General features: G+C 43.1%; 1 protein-coding gene across 2 annotated transcripts in view; it reads left to right on the top strand.

Annotated features, from left to right (window-relative positions):
* LOC142310874 (UPF0462 protein C4orf33 homolog) overlaps positions 1-18,973 on the top strand; it is a 145,926-nt gene extending 126,953 nt beyond the window's left edge. For both annotated transcript variants that reach the window (XM_075348652.1, XM_075348660.1), the window contains exons 4-6: positions 5,061-5,112; positions 13,962-14,161; positions 18,538-18,973. In XM_075348652.1, the coding sequence (XP_075204767.1) occupies positions 5,061-5,112; positions 13,962-14,161; positions 18,538-18,628 (343 nt within the window). In that variant the 3' untranslated portion in view covers positions 18,629-18,973. The remainder of the gene's footprint in view (positions 1-5,060; positions 5,113-13,961; positions 14,162-18,537) is intronic.
* Positions 18,974-20,436: the final 1,463 nt, after the last annotated feature.

The following is a 20,436-nucleotide window of genomic DNA, read 5'->3' as shown; positions in this document are numbered from 1 at the left end:
TCTGATACCCCAGCAAGACTACCTCCGGTTGCTACCCCCTATCCTTAATATTGATAAATATAGACAAGGGAGCTACCACAATATTAGCAATCAATGGAAAAGTGCAAAGTGCATATGATTAAGGAACCAAAGTGCTACTATAGTATAATGCACATAAACCCATTCACATTGCACACGATTAGGTACAGCTGTCCTCTAAGGTGTAAATGCCCATCACATAAAGTGCTAATGCATAAAGTGCAGCGCAGTTAATAGCAGCCTGTGCATAAGATTAAAGAGCCAAGGTGCTACTGCAGTCTAAAGCACATAGTCCCAATCACACTTCATATACTGAGGTACAGCTGTCCTCTATAGTGCAAATGCTTATTAAATAAAGTGCCAATACATAAGATACAGTGGAGTTGATAGCAGCCAAACATAAGAGGTAGTTAATAACACTTATCGTATGGAGGTCACATGTGCGTCTCAATGCCTCAAATTTGCCTCGACGCGTTTCTCCGTCAGCGGTTCATCAGGAGACTTGATACTGTATCATGCGACAGCAGGATGCCCTGATGTCATGATGAGGAGCTGACAGATTCCTTTTAACCTTTAGATATGGGAATAATCCAAGACATTTTCTATGTACACAAAAAGCCTTTTTCTCTCAAATATTGTTCACAAATGTGTTATTGAGCACTTCTTTTATGCTGAAATAATCCACCCCACAAGTGTGTGATATCAAGATGCTGATTAGACAGCATGATTATTGCACAGGTGTGCCTTAGGGGTGCTTCACACATAGCGAGATCGCTACCGAAATCGCTGCTACGGCACGGTTTTGGTGACGCAACAGTGACCTCATTAGCGATCTCGCTGTGTGTGACACTGAGCAACGATCTGGCCCCTGCTGCGAGATCGCTGCTCGTTACACACAGCCCTGGTTCGTTTTCTTCAAAGGCGCTCTCCCGCTGTAACACACAGATCGCTGTGTGTGACAGCGAGAGAGCGACGAAATGAAGCGAGCAGGGAGCAGGAGCCGGCATCTGGCAGCTGCGGTAAGCTGTAACCAGGGTAAACATCGGGTAACCAAGGTGGTTACCCGATATTTACCTTAGTTACCAGCCTCCGCAGCTCTCACGCTGCCTGTGCTGCCGACTCCGGCTCTCTGCACATGTAGCTGCAGTACACATCGGGTTAATTAACCCGATGTGTACTGTAGCTAGGAGAGCAAGGAGCCAGCGCTAAGCAGTGTGCGCGGCTCCCTGCTCTCTGCACATGTAGCTGCAGTACACATCGGGTTAATTAACCCGATGTGTACTGTAGCTAGGAGAGCAAGGAGCCAGTGCTAAGCAGTGTGCACGGCTCCCTGCTCTCGCGGTTATGATCGCTGCTTCGGCTGCTGTGTTTGACAGCTAAGCAGCGATCATAACAGCGACTTACAAGGTCGCTGTTACGTCACAGAAAATGGTGACGTAACAGCGACCTCGTTGTCGCTGTCGCTTAGTGTGAACCAGCCCTTAGGCTGGTTGCAATAAAAGGCCATTCTAAAATTTGCAGTATTGGTGTCGGGGGGGGGGGGGGGAAGGAAAAGCCAGTCAGTATTTGGTGTGACAACCATTTGCCTCAGCACATCTCCTTTGCATAGAATTGATCAGGTTGTTGATTGTGGCCTGAGGAATGTTGGTCCACTCCTCTTCAATAGATGTGTGAAGTTGCGGGATATTGGCAGAAACTTGAAAACACTGTTGTGTACGCCAGTTCAGAGCATCCCAAACCTGCTCAATGGGTGACATGTCCGGAGAGTATACTAGCTATGCAAGAACTGGGATCTCTCTGAACACTCCTTCTCTGTATCTTTTGCTGGCTCCTCTTCCTCACCTCTTCCCCTTACGGTCGGGGTTCCTCAGGGTTCAGTCCCAGGCCCCTTCTTTTTCTCTCTATACACGGCCCCTATTAGACAAACGATCAGCAGATTTGGTTTCCAGTACCATCTCTATGCTGATGACACCCAACTGTACACATCTTCTCCTGACATCACCCCTGCACTATTACAAAACACTAGCGATTGTCTGTCCGCTGTTTCCAACATCATGTCCTCCCTCTATCTAAACTGAACCTGTCAAAAACCGAACTTCTCATGTTTCCTCCCTCTCCTAACCTTCCGAAACCCAATATTACCATTTCTGTGTGTGGTTTTACCATTACGCCTCAGCAGCACGCCCGCTGTCTTGGGGTTATATTTGACTTCGATCTCTCCTTCGCTCCCCACATTCATTCACTCGCTCACTCATGTCATCTCAACCTCAGAAACATCTCTAGAATTCGACCTTTTCTTATTGTTGACTCTGCAAAAACTCTTAGGGGTACTTTGCACGCTGCGACATCGCTAGCCGATGATAGCGATGCCGAGAGCGATAGTACCCGACCCCGTCGCATATGCGATATCTTGTGATAGCTGCCGTAACGAACATTATCGCTACGGCAGCTTCACACGCACTTACCTGCCCTGCGATGTCGCTCTGGCCGGCGACCCGCCTCCTTTCTAAGGGGGCGGGTCGTGCGGCGTCATAGCGATGTCACACGGCAGGCGACCAATAGAAGCGGAGGGGCGGAGATGAGCAGGATGTAAATATCCCGCCCACCTTCTCCCTTCCGCATTGCCGGTGGACGCCAGACGCAGGTAAGGACATGTTTGTCGGTCCTGCGGCTTCACACACAGCGATGTGTGGAGCTGCAGGAACGACAAACAGCATCGTACCTGCGGACGCACCGACATTATGAAAATGAACGACGTGACACAGATCACCGATTTTTGACTGTTTCACGCTTGTTGATCTTCTCTCCTAGGCTTTACACATTGCAACGTCGTTACCAGTGCCAGATGTGCGTCACTTTCGATTTGACCCCGACGATATCGCAGTAGCGATGTCGCAACGTGCAAAGTACCCCTTACTGTCGCTCTTATTCATTCTCACCTGGATTATTGTAATTCTTCACTAATTGAACTCCCTGTTACTAAACTCTCCCCTCCCCAATCCATCCTGAATGCCGAAGCCAGGATCATTTTCCTCTGCAACCGCTTCACTGATGCCTCTGCTCTGTGCTAGTCATTGCACTGGTATTACCGGAACCACATTGGGTCACATGTCCCTGCCATATGTGCAGTCACAGAGAATAATAGCGATTGTGCCTCATCTTGTCTGCTGAGCTTGGGGTATACCCCTATATTGTTTGACAACTATTCCAGAACATCTTGGGAGTGTATGGTATCATCTAGAGGAAGTAGGAGGATGCTGTGCTGTATACCCCCTCAAGATAAGTGATTAATGCCTTATGGATTTAAGTGTATTGATTTGTGGACTCTGAGATGAATATATATTCCTTTTAGGGACGTTAGGGACAATTTAGAGGGACAGCCGTCATGGAATGGGAGCACCACTTGAACCCTAGGGTGTGGGTAACTTAATTGTTAAATCTCCATTGTTAGGCAGGAAACCATTCTCCCCTAGGGATCAATTTAGTTGGTGGCCTTTTAATGACATTTTCAGGTAAACTCCTATTTGATCAAAATTAATGGGGTTATTCCATCCGAGATATTCTGTCTTGTAATTATTGTGTGTTTTTATTGTTCTGTGGGATATTGTTTCATTTTAATAATGTAAGAATAAAGTTGTGTTTTAAGATTTAACATTAAGGTAGATCCTCTGAAGAAAATTTGATTTACTGCCTTAAGCCCCTTACACATTGCGTTTTTCTCTACGTCCACAGGTCCCGTCGGGGCATCCGTCCGGACCGCCCCTCCCCCACTCTGCAAAGCGTGCTCCGGACGCATGCGCCCGACAGGGCCATTCACTGTTATGGAGTGCACTGCGTTAGCGTGTGCTCTGTTTTGTGCCATTTTGTGCACATATACGTTTCTGCAGACGGACACCCGAACGTAGACCACCTACATCGGGTGTCCGTCTGCAGACACGTATATGTGCACAAAATGGCACAAAACAGAGCACACGCTAACGCAGTGCACTCCATAACAGTGAATGGCCCTGTCGGGCGCATGCGTCCGGAGCACGCTTTGCAGAGTGGGGGAGGGGCAGTCCGGACGGATGCCCCGACGGGACCTGTGGACGTAGAGAAAAATGCAATGTGAAAGGGGCCTTAGGATGCTTTCACACATCTGGTTTTTCCTGTGCGGCACAATCCGGCTCTTTGCAGAAAAAACGCAACTGTTTTTTTTTTGCCGCCGGTTGCGTTTTTTCCGCATAGACTTTCATTAGTGCCGAATTGTGCCGCATCGCCTTGCGTTCGGTACGTTTTTTGTTGGATGCGGCATATTTAGCCCATGCGGCGGCCGGATGGAACGTTGCCTGGCACGTTTTTTTGTCCGGCAAAAAAAAAAACGAATTGCACCGCATCCGGCCGATGCGCTTTTTCCAATGCATGCCTATGGACGTCGGATGCGGCGCTATGCGGCAAAAAAAAAACGCATCCGGCCATCGCATGCGTTTTTTTTGCACTGCACATGCTCAGTAGCATGCCGCAACCGGCAAAAGCCGGACGGGCCGCATGTAAAAACTTATGCAAAGGATGCGATTTTTCCCCGCATCCGTTGCATAGGTTTTAGAGTCGGATTTAGCCGCACTGCTAAAACCGGATGAGTGAAAGCAGCCTTATGCTTACCTATTTGAGTCTCTTCTAAGCAATGTAAATATACTGTATATACAGAAATGGTCCAAGATTTTGCTATACATATACCTGATTTCTCTTGCTATAACAGTCCATTCTCTGCTCAATATTGAACTGAAGCTTTTCCTAAAAGTGAAACGTACAGGTTATTATTCCACTCGTTAAAAACCAAAGGAGGCTCCCGCAGGAAAGTAGCTTTTCATGTGAATGTGCTGTAATCTTATAAATAACGGTGCAGCGCCGGCTTAGTATTATGCGGTTGTGCAGGTGCCGCTGTGTGCGCAGTGTGAAACAATCATACCTGCATTACGTGTATGTCTTTTCAGCTGTGGAATTAAGGTACTTATCCTAGAATTGACTCTAGTATAGACTGCTGTGCATTTTTATTTTTGCAGACACGGGCATCATTTGGTGCTGCTTCTCTCACAACGCAGGAATATTTGGAAGGTAAGTGAGGGTAATGGTTTTGCTGAGTCTCCAATCCTGCTGAGCAGCCTGAAACGTGGATCATAAACATTTGAAACAGCTGAAAATCCGATCCACAACACGGCACCGCTGAAGAGCAAATGAGCTACCTGGAGGATCGTCTGCCTTCTCTATCCTCGTACTTTTATTCCTAGTCTTTTCCTGCCAACAGCCATTTAATAAAATGAAATTTCTAATTAAAGCTGGCATATTCTGCACAACACAGTTGTCCGCTATAAAACAGGAGGGCGGGCGAAGATTAGGGATAATACAGTTTGGAAACCTTTAGCTTCCTCCTTTCTTCTTAGCTCCATGAATAATTAGTGGTGATTTGCCAAATTTAGAATGTGTCTGCTCTCTGCAGCTCTTGGCTTCGTCGCAGGATGATTATATCTAATTGATAATTTGAACAGAGTGTTAAGAGCATCTGTACAACCCCAGAAGTAATGGGAGCTTGATATGCACTGGTGGAAATTTAATAGAAGTGTGTAGTATGGCTGTATATACTAACCCCTATCGGAAACAGGCAGCTAGTACAAAAAATGGAGAATAAAACATTGCCCGTGTAACGTAAGGGAAAACCTATAACCAAGAAGGTAACTTATTTTTTTTAAAGGGGTCGATTATTAGTTCTATTTTTTTCCAGGGTATAACTGCGATGAGGGCGGTCTAGCACTTGTGCCTGCTTGATTTCCTGACCGTTTTATTTCCATTATCTGCATATAGCACTGCAGCTCAGCCCCAGGTCAACATCAGTTACATGAATGGGAAGGTAACTAGTGATTAGAGTTAGGGCTGGTTCACACTAAGCGACAGCGACAACGAGGTCGCTGTTACGTCACCATTTTCTGTGACGTAACAGCGACCTTGTAAGTCGCTGTTATGATCGCTGCTTAGCTGTCAAACACAGCAGCCGAAGCAGCGATCATAACCGCGAGAGCAGGGAGCCGCGCACAATGCTTAGCGCTGGCTCCTTGCTCTCCTAGCTACAGTACACATCGGGTTAATTAACCCGATGTGTACTGCAGCTATATGTGCAGGGAGCCGGCAGCACAGGCAGCGTGAGAGCTGCGGAGGCTGGTAACTAAGGTAAATATCGGGTAACCACTTTGGTTACCCGATGTTTACCCTGGTTACAGCTTACCGCAGCTGCCAGATGCCGGCTCCTGCTCCCTGCTCGCTTCATTTCGTCGCTCTCTCGCCGTCACACACAGCGATCTGTGTGTCACAGCGGGAGAGCGCCTTTGAAGAAAACGAACCAGGGCTGTGTGTAACGAGCAGCGATCTCGCAGCAGGGGCCAGATCACTGCTCAGTGTCACACACAGCGAGATCGCTAATGAGGTCACTGTTGCGTCACCAAAACCGTGCCGTAGCAGCGATTTCGGTAGCGATCTCGCTATGTGTGAAGCACCCCTTAGGCAAATACTTACCTAATACTTACCGAATACAGAGTACCATTCCAGTATTCATCAAGACAAGAAAAATGCTCGGGTTCCCCATTGACTTGCATTAGGTTCGTTATTTATTACGAATACCGGAATAGTACTTTAGGATTCATTATGAATAATTTGAACACGAACAGTTAAAATTTGCCCTGACTACCAGTGATGCATGTGAGAAGTAGTCTAAGGGTACGTGCCCACAATCAGTGTTTTCGCTTCTTCCAAAACGCTGCAATGTACAGTACAAGTACAGTGGATGGAATTTCTAGAAATCCCATGCCCACTGTGCATGTGTGGCCCTCAGCGAAAACTGATCAGCGGTGCGGCTTTCCGAACTGCAAACATTTCAAGTCTTTGCCGCAAAATCGCAAGCGTCCTCCATAGGGAGAACACAAGCGCAAGACCGCAGCGCTCCGAACCGTGATTGTGGGTACGGGCCACTGCGGTCTCCTGCGGAAGAGACGTGCAGCCCTGCAAGTAGTGACCTGCCACATCCAGGACGCAGCGGGTCCTGATCATGGGCATGTACTCTAAGATGAGCCTCTGACTCTCCAGAGCAATTGTCCCACAGGTGCTCTTTGTTGTACATGTCAGCTTGTACCTAAATATAATGTACTTATTGCTTAAAGTTTACCTTAATTTAATTACAAAAAATTAAAAAAAAACAAAAAAACTGGAAATGATCTTTCCAATGGCTGCATATTTGGATAAAGTTGTTATACAAATGTTTTTGGAAATTCATATATGACCCGAATATCACCTAGGCAGTACCATATCCACCAATCTTGTCTAAAGGGGAAGCTATTCTCCTTAGGCTATGTGCGCACGTGTGCGCTCTGCACCGCACCGAAAATGTGCGCTTCAGAGCGCAGCTGAAAAGCTGCGTTCTGAAGCGCATGGTGCCGGCAGATTCGTACGCTCTGCATGCTGCCTCTCCCTATAGACAGCATGCAGAACGCACGAAAGAAGTGACATGTCACTTCTTAGAACGCAGCGATTCGGCAAGCAGCCGAATCGCTGCGTTCTAACATGCCACGTGCGCACGGCTCCTGCACAATCTCCATAGATTGTGCAGGGGATGCAGGACGCATGTCAACGCTGTCAGACAAGATTGGTGTCTTTTCAGGGAGGACGAAGACGAACTCTGGTGCCACCTATTATAGGTAGTAATCCTAGGAGTCAAAAATGGCCCTCCATGAGTCATATGACAAGACTCGTTGGAGGGTCACTTTTGCTTATTGCTACCTCCAATAGGTGGCACCAGAGTTCGTCTTTTTCCTCCTTGAAAAGACATCAATCTTGTCTGACAGTGCTTGAGGAGCCTAAAAGCACTGTGCCACTGAATGGTGCTTTGCTGAGACCCTGTAGTTACCCCAGAAGTATTTTGTACGTGTTTAGAGGCCCAGGGAGGTATAGTATAAGTAGTAGGCTACAGTGAAATGTCTGTGTGCTGGCCAATTTTTTTGTCTTTATCAACCAGCACACGGACCCTTTCAGTAAGTCATAATCTGATCCTCAAAATTGGATGAGAAAAGGACATGTGAGTTTCACGGATCTCCTTCTTAGATTTCTGATTTTAACCAATATCTGAATCCATTTTACTCAATTGGTCTGTGTGCTTTTTAATAAAAAAAAATTGCGTCACAACCATTTCACACAGATGTGTGAATACAGCCTAAAGTAGCAATCGAGCACCATATTCAAGATCTACGTGGAAGATGCTGAATGCAGCCAGTAATGGCGAGTTACCTTTCTAAGTAAGCTTTCTTTAATAATTTATTTTTTATGTTTTGATAGAGAACATTTTTTTTTTGTTTTTTTCCCTTCAGACGGATCTAGTTACATACTATTCAGATATACTCAAATGTGCGCCCTGCGCACTAAGATTCAGTTACCAGTGCTGTAGATTTATTATGGCACAATTAGGAAAGGGTTAAAGGTGGAGAACCTCCTAGATAAAATTCCAACAGTCTGCCACTGTTTATTTGTATTTTTTCCGTTAAATATAAGATACAGTAGGTCAGTGCTCCACTTTTAGCATTTTAAGATTTGTGATTTAGGCTGCTTTCACACTACGTTTTTTTAACATGCGTCCTGAACGTTTTTTTTAACGCAAAAATGGATCCAGTGCAAAATATCGGGTAACCAAGCAAAGCACTTCTCTTAGTTACCCGGTGTTTATGTTGGTTACGTGTGCAGGGAGCAGGCAGCCCGGCTCCTAGCAGCTGCGGATGCTCGTAACCAAGGTAAATATCGGGTATCCAAGCAAGTTACCTGATGTTTAACTTGGTTACGAGCCTCTGCAGCTGTCAGAAGCCGGCTCCCAGTCTATCACGTTCAGTTCCACTGACTCCCGATCACATGACTCCAATGCCCGCCCATAAACTTAAAGTGACAGGATCCTGCAAAATAACACATGCGTTTGAATGCATTTTTTTGCTGTAAAAGCAGGATCCACTTTTACAGCAAAAAAACGTTCATGACGCATGTTAAAAAAAACGTAGTGTGAAAGCAGCCTTACTTGTGTTTTTTTTCTTGCCACTTAGTCAAAATGTGTGCCTATAAAGATAATAGTTATTTTTAATCCAAAAAACATGTGATCATGACAAGTCATTCAAGGAAATAGGAAGCTGTTCTGCAGTACCCAGCAGCGGCCCCTACACATAGTGCTTTGCAGCTCCTTTCAATGTGCTTACAGCCAGCTGAAGGAGCTTAAAACAGCTGTTCGGTGCTGGTGCTGGGTGTCAGATCCCCTATTAATCTAATATTGATGACCGATCAAAAATAGCTGTAAAAAGTGAGCACCACCAAAGATGTAGAAGTAGAGAGTGCTAGTCAAGTATCACTAATAGCCCCTCACATGTATATAGAAAAACATACATGCATGCTGAAAAAGGACTTCACCTCCAAATATATTTAAAGGGAATCTTTCGGCAGGTTTTTCCTATGTAATCTGAAGACGGCTGTAGAGGTTAAGATACCGATTTCAGCAATGTGTCTCTTATCAAGCTCCATGCTGTTACTTGCAATAATTTGTTAACACCAGAGAATTATAATTGCTTGCATTACAACAGCTACAACAGCCTTGTGCCTGTTAGTCCGATACGCCCCCTTCCGTGATAAGCTGCTCACCGTCTATAGACAATGTATTTAGAGAGCCTTGTGTGGGTGAGGTTAGCTTTCTCAACTCTGGTTATGTCAAAACAATTTGCACCCAGTAATCTAAGTAATACATTGTTGGATTCAGAGTCTTCTTGCCTACATCATGCTGCTGTTAGATAAGGAAGCAAAAACTTGCTGATAGATCCCCTTTAATCCATCCTTTAATTAAAGAGAATGTCACTAGTTTTTGCTACCCCATCTAAGAGCAGCATGTTTTTGGGGGCAGTGACCTTGTTTCCAGGGATGAACTACTTATTGGGCTGCTTTGTGTAATTTTAATGAAAATCACTTTTATCTGCACAAAATTATCACTAGAGGACAAGTAAACCTGCTGCCAGTTAGTCAAGCATATTCATGAGCTCTGTATAACCCCCCTCATCACCACTGATTGGCAGTTTTCGAGGTACACTGTACATAGGCAGAAAGCTACCAATCATTTGAGTGGCCGTGGTTATTCAGAAAACTGATAGATTTTCAGCAGAGAAATTAGTGATTTTATCAAAATGAGAGCAAGCAGCCCAATAATGACACATCACTGGAATCAGGGTCTCTGTCTTTACATTATGCTGCTCTCAGATTGGATAGCAAAAACTTGATGACAGATTCCATTTAAATGCAGAATGAGGTTAAATAACTTCTCCAGAATCCACAGTAGCATAAACCAGATATAAAATATATTATGATTTTTTTATATTGATTAGTGACCAGTTTTGTTTACTAGTTTTTTATTTTGGTTATTTTATAGTGATGGACTTACCGAGTCTCCGGCGCATCTGTAAATCCTCTCGAGGAATCTCATTCTTCTTCCGGGCAGCTCATTATCACTAATCCATATGCACTGTTTTCCCTGTCCACTGGCAGCCCTGCATCTGTGATTAGTTGCAGTCAGACATGCCCCTCAGGCTGTGTGACAGCATCTGACTGCAACCAACCACAGACACTGTCTGCGAGTCACTATCGTGTTGTAAAAATAAATAAATTAATTAAAAATTGGTGCATGGGTCCCTATATTATGATACCCAGCACAGATAAAGCATATGGGTACAGGCTGCAACCCCCAGTCGTTTGCTTATCTTGGCTGTGTTTTAAAAATAAAAAAGGAACTGCATGCAGCTTTTTTTTATTTTAAATCATTTTTTAAAAATGGCATGCGGTCTTCCCCAATTTTGATACCCAGTCATGATAAAGCCCGACAGCTGGGGGCTGGTTTTCTCAGGCTGGGGAGACCCATGCTTATTGGGCCCCCCGCCTAAAAATAGCAGTCTGCAGCCGCCCAAGATTGCCACATCCATTAGATGTGACAGTCCTGGTTCTTTACCAGGCTCATCCCAATTGCCCTGGTGTGGTGGCTATCAGGGTAATAAGGGGTTAATAACAGTTCATAGCTGCCACTAAGCCCTAGATTAGTAATGAGGCATAGTCTATGAGACCCCCATTTCAAAGATCAAAGAAATAAGCACAAACACCGTAAAAGTCCAAAATCCTTGATTTGAAATAAAATACAAAAAACCCTACCCTCTTTCACCTCTTTATTAACCCCTAAAACACCCAGGTCTGACGTAATCCACACAAGATCACACAACGTTTCCAGCTCTGCTACATCTGAAGGCACAGTGAGCGGCCATAGAACATGACTGAACGCTGTGGGCGTCAGGCAGAGACTAAGCCTCAGTGATCAGTGGTGATGGTTGCGGTTCCCACGGTCCTCCACCTGTAACCGCAAATAGCCTGAGTAACGTCACCGCTAATCGTGCGGCTCAGATACATTCTCTGCCTGACTCTCACAGCGGGTGGTCATTGTTCTTTGGCCGCTCACTGTGACTTCTCAGATGTAGCAGATCTGGAATCGTCTTTGGACCTCCTGTGGATTATTTTGGACCTGGGTGTTTTGGGGGTTAATAAAGTGGTGAAAGAGGGTGTTATTTTTTGTATTTCAAATAAAGGATTTTTTGGATGTTTGTTTTATCTCTTTTCACTTACAGATTAGTAATGGGGGTCTCATAGATGCCTACCATTACTAATCTAAGGCTTCGTGGCAGTTGTGATCTGCGATTAACTCTTTATTACCCCGATTGGCAATTGGGATGAGCCTGGTAAAGTGCCAGGATTGTCATATCTAATGGATGCGGAAATTCTGGGCGGCTGTAGGCTGATATGTTTAGGCTCGGGGGGCCCAATAAGCATGGGTCTCCCCAGCCTGAGAATACCAGCCTGAAGCTATCGCGCTTTATATGGCTGGGTATCAAAATCAAAATCAAAAAACCGCAAGAGGGTTTTTAAGAATTATTTAAATAATTAAAAAAGAAAGTTGAATGCGTTTCCTCTTATTTTGATACACAGCCAAGTTAAACACACTGCTGTGGGCTGCAGCCTGTAGCCATGGGCTTTATCATGGCTGGTATCATAATGCGGGGGCACCATACGCCAATTTTTTTAAATTTTATTTTTACTCCAATCTACAGTGACCCGCAGATAGTCTGTGATTGGTTGTAGTCAGACGCTGTCACAGAGGCTGGAGGTTTGTCTGACTGCAACCAGTCACAGACCCCAGGACTGCCGGTGGGCAGGGGAAGCAGTGAATATGGATTAGTGACAATGAGAGGCCTGAGAAGTGGAATGAGTGGCTGCGGGAGCAGTTGCAGCAGCGCCAGAGACTCTGAGTATGAAGCACTTGCTCCAATTCCCTTATCCCTTCTACCACCATCTTTACATGCCGGATTCTGGTCCCCATAGACTTATATGGTGATTGGCATCCGGTTAGATATCCAGAATCAATTCTGGGCCGGAACCGTTTTTTTTTTAATTTTTATTATCCGGTTAGCTTCACCGGTCCCAGTTATCTGGGAGTCTGCCCATCACTATTATTTGACACTTTAATATTCCTATTACCATTTATAGTATAGGCATTGGTGTAGGCAGTTAGTTAAAAATATGAAAAACGCAAAGGGGGGGAAAGGGGTATCATGGTATCCTTACGCATTTCTGACAGGAGGTTAAAAACATGTCCTTATTCATAGCTGATACATCCTGGTAAGCTGAAAATACTTTTTTCTGTTCCCAAACTAATGTCCTGTATGTAAAGTCTCTTTTGTTATAATCTGTCCCTCCATTTTATTGAAATCCATCTGCAAATTTTCATGCAAATGAGCTACAAGTGCAGTGGGCTTGGTCATGCAGCACAGCTCCCTGGCCTCTAAGTCCCTCTTTCCCTGCTCACTGCCAGCCTTGTATCATGGACTTGATAGGTCACTCTTCTTTGTCTTCTCTGTGGCCTGTTCCCCTTCTGAGATCTAGCTCAAGCATCGCCATACCCATGGGTGAGATCCAAGGGGTAATGTGTCTCCTTGTGGAGTGTGACATATCTAGCATGCAGGGTGGAGAGGCTTATGAGCCATGTAATGCTTCTCAGGGAAATTAAATATGGAAACTGCCTCTTCAGAGAGGAAGAGGACGTGAACTGAAGTGTAAGGAGCAATCCTAGAAGTCAATATCGACCCTATAACAAGCCTTACCACCTGATGCACATGCACAGATCGATAGTGCTCAAACATCCTCAGGACCTTACTGCACATGCGCCACCCCTGGAAAATTACCGCTTGTGTAAGCTCTCAAGAAGAGTGACATGTCCGTCACTGGAGAACAGTGGCAGACGGGAAAAGGAGAGTGGTCAAAGAGCTGGAAGCGTAGAGTTAAGCCCCCTGAACTTGAGTCCCATTTGTATAAAATTTCTCAAATTTAATTCTTTGAAACAAAGGTATGGACGTCACCAACATTACAGGGACTTTTTTAGATTTTAGTTTGGGGTCTGAAAACCTGAAGACAGATTCCTTAGAAAACAGGATGAAAATCACATTGCTGTCTACCAACTGATTCTGCTTGAATGAAAGCAGTGTTCTGCAGATCTGATCTATGTCTCATTAATTTGCATTGTATTTACATGTAAACTCCTAATAGTAATATACCATGTTTCTCCTTTTTTTTGTCACCTGAGACATGTCGGGTATGTTGTATTCCAAAAGACATGAGCACATAAGTGAATGTATGGATGGGGCCGCTCACACAGCAGCAGCGCGTGCTAACATGTTACATTTGTCATTGTCAGGCTGAGATTTTGTCCTTCATGCTCCCGTGTTCAGGGCATATGTAGTAATAATGAATTCTGCTGTTTCTCTAACACACTTGTGTGACCCTGAGTGTATAATATCCTCTATTAATACCTTGTACAGGAATGTCTGCCACTGTCCTTTCAAGCGTCCATGTCACAGGAGACCTGGGAAGGCACAGCACTTATTCCTTGGGAATACTTTCCCCCTTCAGTAGACCGATTTAATGCTTATGCAATTCATGGTTCTGGACTGAAGAGAACATACGAGGCACTTTATCCGATCCCTGTAAAGGAAGTACAAGAAGGGCAGCAACCTGACTTGTAAGTGTTCCAGATATCGATGCGGACATCTGTTTTCTTATGTGAAAAGGAGTAATTGATCTCTGTACAATGGGCTGAAGACAACACAAGTAACGAGGGAAACAAAAGGCATGGCAGGAACAGAAATACGGCTACGGTTAAAGCTTTGATCACTAATTGGAAACATTTGATAAAGTTGTTTGCAGTAGTCACAATGTGTATAGTTTACTGGGAAAAGCAATTTGTAAAACACCTTTCAAACTGTCGAATTAGGAAACATTTATATTGCAGGTAGGGAAAGTTGTAAAGCATCAATGTAACCACTGTAACATGTCAAATATACAGCCATGGCCGAAAGTGTTGGCACCCTTGAAATTGTTCCAGAAAATGAGGTTTTTCTCCCAGAAAATTATTGCAATTACATGTTTTGTCATACACATGTTTTATATCCTTTGTGTGTATTGGAGCAACACAAAAAAGGAGAAAAAAAGGAAATTGGATATAATTTCACACAAAACCCCCGAAATGGGCTAGACAAAGTTGTTGTCACCTTTCCAAAATTGTGTGTTGACAACTTTGTTTCAAGCATGTGATGCACATTCACACTCCCCTGTGACAAGTGAAAATCACACCTGAAATCAGATATAAAAGGGGAGAAATTGATTCAATCTTTGCATTGTGTGTGTGTGTGTGTGTGTGTGTGTGTGTGTGTGTGTGTGTACAACAATAAAGAGAAGAGAACTGTTGGAGGACTTGAGAACCAACATTTTTGAAAAATATCAACATTCTCAAGTTTGAAAATCCAGGGATCTTAATATTCCATTGTCCATGGTATGCAACATAATCAACAAGTTTACAACCCATGGTGATAATCACCCTGGATGTGGACGGCAGAGAAATGTTGATGAAATCTTGCAACGCATAATAATAAGCAACCCCCATCGAGTTCCAAATATATTAAAGCTGTCCTGCAGGCTTAGGGTGCATCAGTGTCAGGTCAGTACAAACTATCCCCCGATATTTGAATGAAATAAATCACTATGGCAGGAGACCCTGGAGGACCCCACTGGTGACACTGAGACATAAAAAAGTTAGACTGCAGTTTGCAAAAATATATGTGAGAAAGCCAAAATCCTTCTGGAAAAGCGTCTTGTGGATAGATGAAAACAATTTACAGTAGAGCTCCTTGGTAAAGCACATCATTCTACTGATAAACAAAAACGAAATTAAATTATGCAAGCAAAGAAACCTACGGTTAAATATGGTAGAGGTTCAAAGATGTTTTGGGTTTGTTTTGCTGCCTCTGGCACGGTGTTCCTTGACACTGTTCAAGCCATCTTGAAATCTGAAGATTACCAAAGGATTTTGGGTTTCAATGCAGTGCCCAGAGTCAGAAAGCTGGGTTTGTGCCCTAGATCATGGGTCTTCCAGCAGAAAATTAACCCCAAACATACTTCAAGAAGTACCTAGAAATGGATGGAAACAAATAAAATCATTACAATTACACATTTTGTTATTCACAGGTTTATTTCCTTTGTGTATTGGAAAAATAAAAAAAACCCCAAATGGAACAAATGGAAAAAAAGGCAAATTGGACATAATTTCACACAACTCCCAACATGTGTTGGACAAAATTGTTGGCACCCTCAACTTAATATTTGGTTGCACACCCTTTAGGATAAATAACTGTAATCAATCATTTCCTATAACCATTAACAAGCTTCTTAAAGCTCTCAACTGTAATTTTGGACCACTCTTCTTTTGCAAACTGCTCCAGGTCTCTCATATTAGAAGGGTACCTTTTTCCAAGACCAATTTTAAGATCTCTCAACAGGTGTTCAATGAGATTTAGATCCGGACTGATTGCTGGCCAGTTTAAAACTCTCAAGTGCTTTGTTTCCATCCATTTCTAGGTGCTTCCTGAAGAATGTTTAGGGTTATTGTCCTGCTGGAAGACCCATGACCTAGGATGCAAACCCAGCTTTCTGACACTGGGCACTACACTGTGACTCAAAATTCTTTGCTAATCTTCAGATTTCATGATGCCTTGCACACAGTAAATGCACCCAGTGTCAGAGGCAGCAAACAACCGCAAAAGATCTTTGAATCTTCACCATATGGACTGTAGGTAGATTACAGGGTGCAGCCTATGAGGTGTCAATCACAGCAGGGGACGTACAGGTTTGCTCTGCATTAGTTAACTCCCCATAATTACCTGCAGTGTCATGGGGAGTAAACTTTTTAATTATGTTGTGCAGCATGGACAAAGAAGCAGCAAGATTTCTGCAGATGGATGACATTGTTGATATATTTTAACAATTTTGATTCTCAAGTCATCATACAGTTCTCTTGTCTGCTTTCTGTTCTCCATGCTTAGCATGGCACACAATACAAGTCAACTTCTCCCCTTTTTATAGGGTTTCATGTGTGATTTTCATATTGCCCACACATATTACTTCCCACATGTTTGAATGAGTTTGAACGAGCATCACATGCCTAAAACAAAAGTTGTTTACCCACATTTTGGAAAGGTGCCAACAATTTTGTCCTGCCCATTTTTGGAGTTGTGTGAAATTATGTCCAATTTGCCATTTTTTTTTTTGTCTTGTGCCTCTACACACAAAGGAAATAAATACGTATATAACAAAATATACGTAATTGCAATAGTTTTCTGGGAGAAATGCTTCATTTTCTGGAACTATTTCGAGTGTGCCAACACTTTTAGCCATGAATGTATGTATCTGTAGTATCGTCACAATTATAACAACAACTTGTAGAAAATGGATTAGGGATGGTTGAATACTCCAAATATTCGGCTTCGCGAATATTTTCCGAATATTTTGCCGCTAATAGACTATTTGCGAATATTCGATGCGCAATGTAAGTCTATGAGAAACCCGAATAACAACTATTCGGGACTATTCAGGCTGCGCATCGACTATTCACATAGCGGCGACCTAGTCGGAAACTATTCACGACGCCGAATATTTGAGGTATTCGATCATCTCTAATAATAATGTCTAAACCACTTTGAGCATAATGAAAAAACTATGGCAGAATTTACACTTTTTGCATTTCATAAAAAAAATAATAAACAATGAAAAATTAATCAAATTATATTATGCCCCAAAATATACATAGTCCCACAAAAACCAAGACCTCATATGGCTCCATAGGAAAGAAAAAAAGTTAGGAACTGTGCATAGTTGAATATTTGTCTTGGGTTTTTTTTAATGTGTCAAAATTGCTGCGTTTTACAATACCAGCAACATCAGTAAGAATAATAAAACCTATAATGCTGTGGCCCCAGTGAAGGTGTAAAGCAAGATCAAAAATCAGGGTTACACTGGAAGAAAAAGACCACAAAGAATATCTAGTTGAATACAAAGATAATTTATTAATACAGGGTGATATAAAGGTGTACAGTGGTGGAAGGGGAAGATGGAGAAACCCCTGCTTAGAAACAACCCACAGAACTACCTGGAATGACCACAAGATGGCAGTGACACCTGCTAGCAAGGTATATGTGCATATGCTCTAGGCTGCAGTGAACCAGGCTGCCGCGGAGGGAGAGGTAGAGACCAGTAAAGGGAAATCTGTATGATCCCATAAATTATTCCCCCGAAAAAAAGGCAGCTAGAACAACCAGGGGCACATTACCTTGCGTCATGTCAGAAGCAGGAAAAATCGGGCAGACCAGGCATGGGGCGAGGCCTCGACGCGCGTTTCACCGGAAGGCTTCGTCAATTCTGAAATCATGCTTCTTTTTTTTTCCCCTGCATATTTTAACAATTTTTATTGTCAAGAAATGGGTTTTAAGGGCAGGAAATGCTGCTGCTAATACTTAACATGTGCACATACCCTTAAATGTGGTGACGAAAACTCGAGAATAAAGACTTGGTCTTTACGGGTTAAAGCTTGTCCATGAATTTCTATACAGTTTGCATCCTGAGAAGGGTGGAAAGACATTTCTAAAAAAAAAAAAAAAAAGCTTTCTATTTCTCATCCCTCTAGGGTCTTCATGTGTTATTTTATTTTTCTATAAATTGGCCCCTGGCATCCCTAAAAATATTCATAGGCCGCGCTATATCATGAATAATGTCTGTAATATTTGAGTTGCTCTCCCTCCCGCACCTGAACATCCCTTCTCCTGCCGATCCCTCACTGCTGTACATAAAGAAAACTTACTGATAAAATACCATTAAAGAAGAATTCCGGTAAAATAAAGTAATGTAGAAAGTGAGTGAAATTGGTAATTTGTGACATGAAATAGATCTCATGTCTCACATTCTCCAAGCAGCTGCGTGTACGTTATACGGGAAATAATAGCTGAATGGAACAAGACAAATCACATATACATTTAACAAAATGAGCTCTGTTTTCTCCTTATGTTATAGTCACCGGTTGGAGTATTTCAAGCCGTTTAACTACAGTGTGTTGATGGGTGAAGAATGGAAAGTGCCTACATCCAGCCTGTGGAAAATGTAACGTGTCTGCACTCCTACGTCTATACTGTAAATGTCTTCTAATTATTCAGATCAGGTTCCTTTTTAAATATCAGCATGAAAATCACAGTGGAGCATAGCAGTCACATGCCGAAATACGCTTTATTACAGTCTGGGAGAGTTCTGTATTAAAATCTTCCAGCTGTAGAAAAACAATCACATCAACTTATCACCTTGATTCAGATGGGAGATTTTTTCTCAATTGGTAAACCTGATGTTACAGGTCACTAATATTCACTACTTGGAAACTTTTTTTCCTATAATCTTCTATTACTCTTTACTTAAAGGAATGGTAAATCAATAAAAACACTGATCATAAAAGTCAAAATATTATTCTAGCTTCATTATTTCTGCTTAGAAGATGGAAATGAATAAACCACTTTTGAGAAGCTGTTACTTCTGACAAATCTGAATACTTGCTCAATGCTAGAATGAAGAATACTGTCTCGCTGGTGCCGACTGTAGGTAACTATATGTCACAGGTAACAGACAGTCCTGTGGTGTCCGCCTATGGAAGGCTGTATTGTTTGGCTGCGCAAACTGCTTCCTAGCCTTCTTTTATTCCTGTTTGATGTATGTGGTATCTTGTATATATATTCTCTGCTTGGTGTTCATCCCTTTCCATTTAGGACCCTGCAGAGTTCCTCACCCTTTCAGCTGTTTCCATCAGCACTTCCATTTGTGTCCTTAAATTCCCTCATTTCCTTCTAGTCTGTGCTGGTGATAGCTCTACCTACCTGCAAGCAGTCAGTTTGCAATCATCTGGAGTAACTTTGTTGCATTTTGTTGTCCCTCTCTCTGTATCTTCTTGGAGATAAGTTGTTTGTTATTTTCCCTTGTTTGTTATCGCTGTCTGTTTTTAGCATCTAATGGGGCTCATGTCTTCCACTCCCTACTTAGGGTCCAGATCATGGTCAGCTTAGGGCCACGTATCCTGCACGGCACATGGGTGCGAAACCTATATAGGGCTGTGAGGAAATCCAGTGCCCAGTGTAGGCTTGGTCAGGGGTCACCATCTCCACCTTCCTTAAACACAGGGTCTCCCTTCCTTTTCGAACATTTGCTAGTACTACACTGTAGCTAGTATTACATTATAAAATGCAATGTAGTAAAATGGAAGGAGCTTTCCTAGGAGCACTTGTTTTCCGATAATAGTCTACATGGGCTGCCACTCACATGACTTATACTTAAAAAAACACTGGTTCATTGTGTGAGAATTTATTTCTGCAGCACATCACCATGTATAAACACAACATGCTGCCGAGAACAATGCTGTTCTATATGCACAGAATGATTGCGTTAATATTTATTCTGTGCGCATGGTGAGTGCAATCATCCATATAAATAGGCTATTAATCATCTGCCCATTGGCTTTTATGTGGCTGTTTAATGGTCATTGGTCGACCAGTCTATTAACCTCCTAGGGGCCCAATTCACTGATCAGTTTACACCAATGTACTGGCCTGCTTGAAATATTGTAAAATGTGTGGTACACAGCTTACAGTCACACAACAATTTCACAACTATTAAAATGTATATGCCTTTCTAAGCCTGCTCCACCAATTTCTTGAAAAGTGGGTAGGCCTTCACATGGAGGGGTGGCCAAACTCATCACAAGTTACGCCACATGGTTCGCACATGGTTACTTCAGTGCGCGGATCATCATGAATGGTGGGCAAAATCAGATGAATTGGTGGTCTATATATCAAAGTGTTTCCTCAAGGAAAAGTGTTGTAAAATAATATGAACAGTTGCAAAATATTTGCACAATACAGAGTATTGCAACTTTTG

This window comes from Anomaloglossus baeobatrachus, chromosome 1, assembly GCF_048569485.1.
Source record: "Anomaloglossus baeobatrachus isolate aAnoBae1 chromosome 1, aAnoBae1.hap1, whole genome shotgun sequence".
Lineage (NCBI taxonomy): Eukaryota > Metazoa > Chordata > Amphibia > Anura > Aromobatidae > Anomaloglossus > Anomaloglossus baeobatrachus.
The sequence above is the reverse complement of the archived record's forward strand: the minus strand, read 5'-3'. Positions and strand labels throughout refer to the sequence as shown.